Source organism: Eptatretus burgeri, chromosome 15 (assembly GCF_056783735.1).
Source record: "Eptatretus burgeri isolate ZD-2024b chromosome 15, Ebu_testis_v1, whole genome shotgun sequence".
Classification (NCBI taxonomy): domain Eukaryota; kingdom Metazoa; phylum Chordata; class Myxini; order Myxiniformes; family Myxinidae; genus Eptatretus; species Eptatretus burgeri.
This window is the reverse complement of record NC_140975.1, coordinates 9,024,958-9,036,904: the sequence shown is the minus strand read 5'-3', so window position 1 is coordinate 9,036,904 and position 11,947 is coordinate 9,024,958. Positions and strand designations below refer to the sequence as shown.

General features: G+C 44.2%; 1 protein-coding gene across 1 annotated transcript; it reads right to left on the bottom strand.

Annotated features, from left to right (window-relative positions):
* Nucleotides 1-753: 753 nt before the first annotated feature.
* Nucleotides 754-11,827, bottom strand: LOC147011454 (uncharacterized). Its single transcript, XM_085857878.1, has 2 exons — nt 10,702-11,827; nt 754-812 (listed from the first exon to the last, which is right to left on the bottom strand). The coding sequence occupies exons 1-2, from the start codon at nt 11,825-11,827 to the stop codon at nt 754-756; spliced, it is 1,185 nt and encodes a 394-aa protein (XP_085714004.1).
* Between the last annotated feature and the right edge of the window lie 120 nt (nt 11,828-11,947).

Sequence of the window (11,947 nt, the reverse complement as noted above, 5' to 3'; positions counted from 1 at the left end):
GAGAGATTCTCATCACACCTGTGGTTATCTAAGAGTGAGCAGCTGCAAGCGGTATTGTTTGTCCTTCTCGTACACTTCCTTGGCAGGGGGTCACAATCGTGGGCTGGTCATTTGTTTCAGGGTGCCGGTGAGAACTCGCCGACTCTTCGTGAAGGACACTGTGGGATGTTTAACGTCCAGCGACCGATCGCCCCGCCTGCGAAACACCAGGACGGCGGTTTATATCTGGGTCGGGATTCAAGCTCAAGCCAGACAGCTCAGAGGTAAGTGTGCACACCTCGAGGCTCACCTGGCAGCCTGCAGGTGATGTTTCAACATGTGAATCACATTCTTTATGACGTACATTCTGTCCACCATCATGGTCTTGCATCACACGGACAACGTCCTCAAAGTACAACACTTATGCAACCACTTTTACGAGAACACACAACCTCCTTCTTCTCAACAACAAACGAGTGGTGAGGAATTGTAGTTCAACGTCACGTTAACAGACAAGCCGTCCAAGCGTCGTAAAAATGTCAAGTGCAGAGGTTAGAGGTCACAAGGGACAGTAATACTCCATTGAACTTTGTACATACGTCTCATTGGCTTGAGAGGTCGAGGCTCAACAAGGAAGGTCTCAGGTTCGAATCTTTTCATTATCCCCACGCTTTTTGAACAAAACGAGAGGATATTATATTCAGCTCTACCTGTCTGTCTGTCTGTCTCATCTTAACCGGTTGTGCAGAAATTCACCAAACTTGGTAGTTATGATCACCACACGGCACGAAGGTGAGAGAGCAGCATCGTTTTTTGCCCCGCCCCCTGGGGCCCTGTCAAAAGGGGTCAAAAGGTTAAATAGCAGAAAATGCAATTACGAGCACATTTTAAAACAAGTGTTTTTAACTGAAACTTTGTGGATGCAATCAACATTGGGAATGCATGAAATATGCAACGATTTGGGGATTTGACCCCCAGTTCATGCCCCAGGGAGTTGGGACTGAGGGTCACAGAGGTCAAAATGGATGAACTAAAGTTTAACTCAAAATTTGATATGAGGTCAATTCTGATGGAACTTTTTGCCATCTTTCAACTTTGGTTTTGGTGGGAAACGTGGGGATTTGCGATGGTGCGCTATCTACTTCGCTCTTGATGTTACCTCCACCACTGAAAGTCAACGAGGTTATGTTTTCACCCATCTGTCTGTCTGTCGTCTGTTTATTGCCTACAGGTCACAATTTTAAACCGATCTTCACGAAACTTCACCACATGGTAGAGTTTGTCTTAATGAAGAAGCATATTGCTTCTGAGGTCAAAAGGTCAACATAGGCCAAAGGTCAACAACTTAGGTGAGGTTTCTAAAAATCTCAATTTTCATCTGATTGACTTGGACTTTGAAGAGGATTTATATTTCAGGTCACTGAATTCAACTAGCCAAGTATTTTTGAGGTCAACGTCGACCAAAAGGTCAACAAAAAGTCAAAGCTCAACAACTTCGGTGGTATTTCTAAAATCCTCAATTTTCATCCGATTGACTTGAAATTTCAAGAGGAGTTGCGTATTTGGTCATTGAATTCAACCACCATTTTTTTTTTTTTTAGGTCAAATTTGTTTTATGGATTTTGCAAGTCTCATGGTCTACATGACGTCTTTTTCTTGTTTGTCTATTTGTTTGTTTGTTTGTCTGCAGAATATCTCAAAAAGTTGTGGACGGATCTGGATCCGGATCCCACTACTGTTGTTGTTGTTCGTCTTTCTGCTGCTCCCGTTCGGGGTCGCCACAGCGGATCATCCGTTATGATCCGCATACTGATTTGGCACAGGTTTTACGCCGGATGCCCTTCCTGACGCAACCCTGGTCGCCTCTTACGACACAGGGATCAGGATTTGGGTTTCGCCATGATTCCGGGCTGCTCTACACCCTGCCCAGTGCAGAGCCCCCGTCCTTAAGAGATCCTCCAACCCAAGCCTCCGAGTAGCCGGATTACAGGCGCACGCCACTACGCCCGGTATCCGGATCCCACTACTATAATTTTTAAAGTGATTCTTCTTTGAGAGATAGGGCCAAAAATGATATATGGCATGATATCTCAATAAGTTGTGGACGGATTCGGATTAAACTTGGTGGACATGTTGGGCGTGTGGCAAGGACTAATTGATTCGATGTTGGAGAAGATCCGGATTCGTATCTGGATACGAGAATTATTTAATTTTAAGCAATTCTTCACCATTGAGAGACGGTGCCAAAAAAACCCATTCCATAGCATGATATTTCAAAAATGTAAAGGGCCTGATATGTTCTCGTGGATCAGGCATTGCATGGCGGTGGTATGCGGTCAACCGAGTGCTCTTCGACTTATTGTTTCACTTTGAAAAGAGCTTCATTGAGCCGGAAGGGAATGAACTTGGTGACAAGAGGGGATGCATGAAAGCAAACGCATTTGACACTCGTTTGCAAAACGAGGACAATCACGATGTATTTCGTATAAAGATTAGAACCACACGTGGTCACGCGAGTGTGCAGGATGTCCATAAAATGATGAGACAGGCCGAGTGGGGCCGAGTGGTGTCGCCAAATGCTGGAGAACGTCAGGGAGGTTAATTGGCATCGGGAGGAGATTACGAGGTGACATTCCTGATTGACATCAGGAGATGATGATAATGAAGAGGTTCGAAGCATGAGATTTGAGTATGAGATGCATGATCGGAATGGGACAATATGGGATGCGGTTTGAAGGCGATTGCGAGTGTGGCTAGGTCGTGGTGAGCCAAACGACCTTTTCTCCATCTTGGCGTCACAACTCTTCCCGTCGAGTGCTTGTAAATAGATGATGGCTGCAAGGATAGCGAGCTAGCTTGCGATTGTCCCTCCTTGGTGTCCACCCATACCCCACTGTCCTCATGTACCCTGGAGAATAATGCACGGCCGTGATCTGAAGACCTTGTTTTCGCGCCATTTTATTATCCTTTGTACTTTGCACCGGTTTACAATAATTGAAAGCAATCCGATTACGAGCAGCGTTAACAGGCAACACTAAACCCCCATGGGCTTTGTTTATTCTCGAATTGAAAGCATCCTCACGGGCTGTTGTAGAGCACTGGCCGTGTCCGAGGTACACGTTCTTTCACTCTCTGTACTCCTCGTACTCGATTTACACACATACGGTACCAGGTGTAGTGGCGATGAAGTGCACACCGCGGATTGCTGATTCCCAGTGTATTATTAGGGTTTCATTATCCACCACACACGGTCCGATTCACGCCGGGCTTCATTTAGTGCAACTCTGACGTCATCATGGGACTTATGGCGAATGAAAGACGTCACGATGGGAATTATGGTGTGACCTAAATTTTTCCATAATTTTTGTTTCGCTTCATTTCATATATTTTTCACGTGTACACCGCATACCTATCATTATACAGTATATACATATACCAGTTGGGTATGCATACACATTGCAACAAATAACGAACCGTGCTTCGTACGTACGTACATAATTAATAGAAGGTTTATGATTATAGACAAGCATCACCGACCTCCTGCTAGATATCAGTCAAGGTTTTTAATTCACAGTTTACTGCAATGCATCTATCTATAATTCCAGCAATGTGTGTGTGGGTGTGTATGTGTGTGTGTGTGTGTGTGTGTGTGTGTGTGTGTGTGTGTGTGTGTGTGTGTGTGTGTGTGTGTGTGTGTGTGTGTGTGTGTGTGTGTGTGTGTGTGTGTGTGTGTGTGTCCGCTGTTTCTCAACAACCACTGGTCCGATCTAATTGAAACTTGCCAGATATATTGCTGGGGACCTGAGTATGTGCCTTTTCAAGGTTTGATATTAATCGGACAAGTGATTCCCAAGTTATGGCAATTTATTTATCAAACCATTGACAAGACACGTTGCTGCGGCCATATATTTACCAAACCAATGAAAAGACACGTTGCTGCATAGGCGTAGCCGATGGGGGAAAAGGGCGCCTTAGTTACCGTTGCGAAGGAGTGGCAATGGTCAATGGCAGCAAATGTCATGGCAAGCAAAGACAGGGAGGTAAATTTGATTTTAATTAACTCTGTGTGTGTAAGTATCACAGCAGTTGTTACTTCAATGAAAGCAATAATTCGTGGAATGCATGTGAACATTCCATACGGGCACGCACCACTTCCGGATAGTGATGACTTCCTGTAGTCTAATAATTTCTCGATTTCTTATATGCATTTATAGATAAACACAATGCCCCAATCCAGTCGTCGTTTACGAGAGCGAAGGAACGGCCTGTGTTGTTGTTTAAAAGGTTTTTTGCTTTTTTTGCACGTATGGCCACGTACTCGTATTTATAAATGTATAAACTAACATGTTTATTAAAGTACTTCCATTGTAACACTTACCACTGTGCTGTGTACATTGTCTTGGGTCACTGACCTGCAGTGAGCACAACAAGAATGCACTTATTTTTGGATATCTTTCATTTTCGGATGATTTCTGACGGTTCTGTTATTTTTCCCGGTATTTTGGCTTCCATGTCCATCGGCACGTGAAATTTCAACTTTCTACGTCACCTGGAAGGTACCGAACATTCAGATCAGTCATCAATGAGTGAGTCAGTGAGTTGGTTAGAATGATTGATATATATATATATATATATATATATATATATATATATATATATATATATATATATATATATATATATATATATATATATATATATATATATACAGTGGGGAGAACAAGAACAAGAGAGAACAAGTATATACACTGCCAATTTTGCAGGTTTGCTCACTTACAAAGCACGTAGAGGTCTGTAATTTTTATCATAGGTACACTTCAACTGTGAAAGACGGAATGTAAAACAAAAATCCTGAAAATCACATTTTATGATTTTTAAATAATTAATTTGCATTTTATTGCATGAAATAAGTATTTGATCACCTACGAACCAGTAAGAATTCTGGCTCTCACAGACCTGTTAGTTTTGTCTTTAAGAAGCCCTCCCATTCTCCACTCATTACCTGTATTAACTGCACCTGTTTGAACTCGTTCTCTGCATAAAAGACACCTGTCCACACTCAATCAATCAGACTCCAACCTCTCCACAATGGGCAAAACCAGAGAGCTGTCTAAGGACATCAGGGATAAAATTGTAGACTTGCACAAGGCTGGGATGGGCTATAGGACAATATGCAAGCAGCTTGGTGAGAAGGCAACAACTGTTGGCGCAATTATTAGAAAATGGAAGAAGTTCAAGATAACAGTCACACTCCCTCAGTCTGGGGCTCCATGCAAGATCTCACCTCGTGGAGCCTCAATGATCATGAGAAAGGTGAGGGATCAGCCCAGAACTACACGGCAGGACCTGGTCAATGACCTGAAGACCTGAATGACTGGGACCGCAGTATCAAAGAAAACCATAAGTACACACGACGCCATCATGGATTAAAATCCTGCAGCGCACGCAAGGTCCCTGTGCTCAAGCCAGCGCATGTCCAGGCCAGTCTGAAGTTTGCGAATGACAATCTGGATGATCCAGAGGAGGAATGGGAGAAGGTCATGTGGTCTGATGAGACCAAAATAGAGCTTTTTGGTTTAAACTCCACTCGCCGTGTTTGGAGGAAGAAGAAGGATGAGTTCAACCCCAAGAACACCATCCCAACCTTGAAGCATGGAGGTGGAAACATCATTCTTTGGGGATGCTTTTCTGCAAAGGGGACAGGACGACTGCACCGTATTGAGGGGAGGATGGATGGGGCCATGTATCGCGAGATCTTGGTCAACAACCTCCTTCCCTCAACAAGAGCATTGAAGATGGAGCGTGGCTGGGTCTTCCAGCATGACAACGACCCGAAACACAGCCAGGGCAACTAAGGAGTGGCTCCGTAAAAAGCATCTCAAGGTCCTGGAGTGGCCGAGCCAGTCTCCAGACCTGAACCCAATAGAAAATCTTTGGAGGGAGCTGAAAGTCTGTGTTTCCCAGCGACAGCCCCGAAACCTGAAGGATCTGGAGAAGATCTGTATGGAGGAGTGGGCCAAAATCCCTGCTGCAGTCTGTGCAAACCTGGTTAAGAACTTCAGGAAACGTCTGATCTCTGTAATTTTAAACAAAGGTTTCTGTACCAAATATTAAGTTCTGTTTTTCTGATGTATCAAATACTTATTTCATGCAATAAATTGCAAATTAATTATTTAAAAATCAAACAATGTGATTTTCAGGATTTTTGTTTTAGATTCCGTCTTTCACAGTTGAAGTGTACCTCTGATAAAAATTACAGACCTCGACATGCTTTATAAGTGGGAAAACCTGCAAAATCGGCAGTGTATCAAATACCTGTTCATATATGTATATATATATATATATATATATATATATATATATATATATATATATATATATATACATACATATACACATACATTGTCGCAGATCTGGGGTTCGAGGCTTGCCACGAGGGGGAGCACTTGAGTCCCTCCCGAACACCGGCAGGTTGCGAGGCAACCACGAACGCTCATTGGCACGGCCAATCTGGGCAGGGTTACACTACTTCACTTGATACCTTACCTGTGGACAGCCGGCTAATTGGGGTCAGGGGTCAGATTACACACTCAGATTACTGACGTGCATTACAGATAGTGTGCGCTGGCTAACAAAGCAAATTATTGGGGTAGAACGTCCCGTCTAACTATACTTGTGCACTGCATCGGACAAATAAAGGAGAACACAACCGAGACAGATTGGAAACAGCAACAAACATTTCAAACATTGTGTGTTTATTACAAACACACAAGGAAGCAATCATTTAAAAGCAAGTATTTACAAGCAAGAAAGCAAAAAAGCACATTAGAGCAGATTTAACCCGAACACGTATTCTTCTTGTTCCATCTTACTTAAACAAAAGACTTGGCCATCATTCACTAAGGGGCAAAGAATAAAACAAGGACGAAAATAAAATAAAAGTAATGAATGGAGAAAAGGAAAGCAGTCTTTTCCTTTCTCCCTCATCTCACACAAATATACAGGAGAACACGGAGGAAAATGGATGGGGAAGATGGGCAGTGGTGATGTCAAGCATTGGGGGCACACAACTGCATCCCTGAGGTGCCCAGACACAGTCGGCAAGTCCTCTTCAGCGTCCCAGATACGTGAGCTCGATGCGCGACTCGCACTCGTCTGTCTCAGATTCTTCCTTCTCAGGCCCCCGTTGATGAGGTGCCGCTGTTCACCCTCCTCGTCCTTCGTGGCTGACAGGATCGAGAGGGCGGGATGACACTCGTGGAAGGAGTGTTCTTTTTCCACAGGAGCTCCACACCAACTGATCGTGAAACCTTCCCTACTTTACCCTCACATGCTTTTGTTCCTTCCCTCACGAGCCTTCTCAGTCTGTTAGTCTTCTGCTCAGGCTGTTAGCCTTTCCCTTTGCTCTCTTCCCTCTTCCCACACGCTTTCTCTCCCACCCACCACCCATTGGTCCACGGTCGATGGGGGTGGGTCCATGACGTCACTTGTGGAAAATACCACAAATAACTTTCATCGCAGCTCTTGCCCCTCCCTTTACGTGCCCAAAGCTGCGACGAGAGCCCCCAGCCCCCTCCTTCGCGCGCAAAATGCCCACTCGTACTGTTCTGTACGATACCATGCCTGTGAGAAGCGCCGCATCTCGCAGTCCACTATGAGCACCAAGCATCATGAGATGTGACACGAACATGCGTACGTGAGAGCACCCGATGGGTTAACGACCACAGATTGGTCGAACGTTCCCAATTAAACAATGTGCGAATCGAGGGAACATGGAGAGGATTTCCGCCAGACCGAGGGACGACGGAACGGCCGTGGGGCCGAATGCAAGACCGATGGGGGTAAAGGAGGGACTGTTGAAAGGATGTTTAATGGAGGGGAGATTATTGTTGGACCGTTGAAACGGGCCGATGGGGTAAAGGAGTTAAGATTGAAAGTAGCAGAGAGGGGGGGGGGGGAGAAGTTACACAAGACAAGACAAATACAGCCGAGCCAATGCATGCCTCCCCCCCCCCCCCCACCGAACAGCCCTTTGGCACGGGACCAAGGACTATCTATACAGAGACTAATGAAATAACTGATTCTCGGGTAACCTATGTGTCCATGTATGCTCTCCCCATGGGGTAAGTTTTACAAAACCATAATATGTGTATATATATATATATATATATATATATATATATATATATATATATATATATATATATATATATATATATATATATATATATATATATATATATATATATATATATATATATATATATATATATATATATATATATATATATATATATATATATATATATAATACTGGCGAGATACCCGTGCGGGAGGGAACCGGGAAACAGACAACAAGGAAATGGTGAATGCCAAACCATGAACCAAGAAATCGCACATTCCTGCGACACCTTCAGTCAAACTTCAGGCATGGACAGCACGTTCGTGAAGGACTTGGGCAAAAAAAATTTTCCTGCTGCTCACCCCAACAAAAGTAAGGTGGAAAACAAGCCCTGTGGCGATGATGGTTCGCGGGCATTATTGAACAATGCCACGATAGGTACTATTGAGTTAGTGGAAGCTTTTGAGGAAGCCCTACCGTAAAAACCTATCTTCCGTCAAAATTGACCAAATCAAATCGGATTTTTTTATATGTTGCATTTATGGAGATTACACACAGCTTCGAGGAAATGAAACCGCAAGAAAAAAAAAATCGAGAAAAAATATAAAAATAAATAAAAAGTTCAAGTGGGCGTGCCTCCGCCCACAAGGGGCATGGGACGCCCCTCATACAAAAACACAATTAGACCATGATATCTAGATTGTGTCCAAGTTTCATCAAGATCGCATCAAACGTCACAGAGCTATGCTCTGGAGAGAGTCACAAACAGACAGACAGACAGACACAAGGAAAATAGTGGTCACTGCTGGCGCCTGCGAACCAATAGTTCCTTGATGTCACGGGTGGAAACACACATTCGTTCCTGATTCTCCTTTCAACTCAATCTTTAACATTTTCATTCCAAACAGCATCATTCCAATGACAAATTAATATTACACCATTAATATAACAAAATACAACATTACAAACACTCGTGAGGTAAATAAATAGAGACACCGTTCCCACGTGACAACTGATACAGACGAATCTGCCGGCGAGAAAGGGCAGACACAAAACCCTTCATGCGGATCGTAAATTAAAATTATAATTGGATTGAGAAATTTATGAAACCACCCATCCACTTTGGATTGGATAAAGGCAGGGTCCATCCATCCATTGAGATCATACTCTGTACAGAGTGTTGGTGCTGCTAAAGCAGTCTCCTTGGCTATTGGCCACAATCCTGGACGGGTCACCACTCCAACACAGGAGACCAGCGAGCTGGCACTCATTTTGCCAACCTCAGAAGGATGACAGGCTGACATATTCATAAAGCATAACATATTCTCTCTGCCAACTCCCCTCCCCCACCCCTCTCTCTGTCCCATCCTCACTCCGCCCCTTCTTTTCACCCAGTGCAGTGCAGCACCCTCCCCCGCCCCCTCTCTCTCTTTTCTCCCCCCCCCCGCACTTCTTGGATAGTGGTTATGTGTCCAGATTGTGTTTGTCTTTGGACGTGTCTGGACGATGCTTGTCTCCGGGCGTGCCTGGCCGGTGTTTGTCTCCGGGTGTTATTTAGAGTATGGCCGGGAGAAAATTGATTTCAGACATTATTTTGTTTCCATCTTCACTGTTATTCTATGCAGAAGCATTTTGATGAGACAGTATAAATCGTAATTAACGCTCCGCCGCATGTCTGCCTTCCCTTACCCTCCCCTCACACTTCCTTCCCTACCCTTCATGCTGCCTTCCCTATTTTCCCTTCATGGCGCTTGCCGTTCCCATCACGCTGCCTTCCCTCCCCTTCCCCTCACGCTTACCTCCTCACCCTCCCCACTTCCTCTCTCCTCTCTCCCCCATCCAACTCGCTCCCACTCTCCTTTGCGGAGTGGATAGTGACATTTGGTGAAGCGTTGCTCTCCCCCCCACTCCCTTCCTTGCACTTCCCCCATTGCTAGGTCCCCCATCCTCACCCCCCCAGCTCCCCCACCTTTCCTTGCTCCCTCCTCCATCCTCTCTCCCTCCCATCCCTCCTCTCTCTCTCTCTCTCTCCCTCCTTCCTCTCACTTCCCTCCCTCCTCTGTCTCCATCACCCCCCCCTCCACCCCTTAATATTCCCGTCAGCGAAGCGACTGGTTGTATTTGCTTGTATCAGAATAAAATACTGGCCGAGACATGTGGAAGAGCGCCCAGGTGCCTCTCAGGTGCATCCCTGTTGGAAGCTGCCCGGTATAGTCTCCAAAGACAGACGCAATTGTATGCCTGCTACCGGCCCTGTAGGCCAGGGAATCTATGAAAATATATCGCCAAACCCACCACAAATTGCAATAGAAACCATTCAAGTGTTTTTTCAATCCAAGTATGCTATAGAGTATAGAATGACATACTAAAAGTCACCGAAAATCCAAGTAGGGGAACATGTTTATTTTTCAAGATGGCCACCAAAACTGATAATTTTAGAATCAGCCCTATATCAGCAAGTAATAGTGCTAAAAATATATGTGAAACACTTAGGTACATGTTATTGGACATAATAAACCCATTTCTGATATTTCCGTGTGCATAAAGAGAGTCGATGAGAAATTTAGACCCAAAATGGTGGTGCATTTGTATGCCTAAACCTATCTGTAAGGGAGCAATTAGAACTGTTAGTCGAATGCATTGCATAATGGCTTGGCTCAACGATGCTATTTTCTTATCGGCATCCTTCCCAACTGCGAGCTTCTGAAGCAGAAGTTTCAATGATTCAGGTAAGAATGACATTGCCTCGTCAGGAGATGTCATTGTACTTAAATGTGGGTATACCTCTTTTGTCTCTTCCACCGATTTGACATCACTTTTAATCAGTTTGGCAGCAGTCTGAATGAGTCTCATTTTCTCTGCAGTGTTGTTGCTTTTCTTGGGTTGACTGTAGAATTTGTGGAGGATAGCGGATGCTTTGTGGCGGAATGCAACCACATTTAGTCTTCCATTGATCTCGGTGATCGTTATGTTGTCGCCGAAGTGTTTTTGAAGTTGATCTTTCATGTAAGTAAATCCATATGATTCACTGTCAGTGCCATCCAGAAATTCATCCATTTTATGTATTAGATCTTGTATAGTTGTTTGTTCATCGTCATTGACCTCCAGATACTCGGCTACCTTAATGAAAGCATCTGCTCGTACTGAATTGGAGGGTCTGCCCTGCTTAGGCCGTTTGGGAGGGATCATTTCTTCTGCAACGAACTCATTTGGTATTTCCCTTCCTGTTCTAAAGTTTGTGCTGCAGAGATTGTGGTATACCGCATCTGCAGTATGTAGATCCTGTGCATACTCAATTCTACCTCTGACAGTGTCTGACCACAAATCATTGCGTTCTTTGCATACCTGCATTATGGTCTTCTGGAAATCCATTGTTCTGACTGAGATAAGTTTATGTGTTGGTTTGTTGTTGTTTTTTGCATCGCAAACACCACAAAATGTGCAGTTTTCTTTGTAATTGAATGCCATACTTGTGGATCGATGCACACATGGTGAACTACTGGGAGCTGCGGAGTCATGTCCTCGCTTTTTGTTTTCACTGACTATGCACTGTGGGGAACAGAAGTCCTGCTTGCACTTGACATGCACAACTTGGCCGGGCACAGTACTAATATTTCTGTTCCGCAACTCATTAGCCTTGGCAATGCCTTCACATCCTTTGATGTGTAATTTGGAAGTTGGCTCTCCATTGGATAGAGGTTCCTCACAGAAAACACACTTGTCCATGATCAGCTAATTACACTGTAATAGCGAATGTAGTGAGCTTCATACTTAACGCGTGCACATGAGAGAATAGGAAACAACAACAACAACAACAACAACACAATACCCTGGCAATTTAGAATC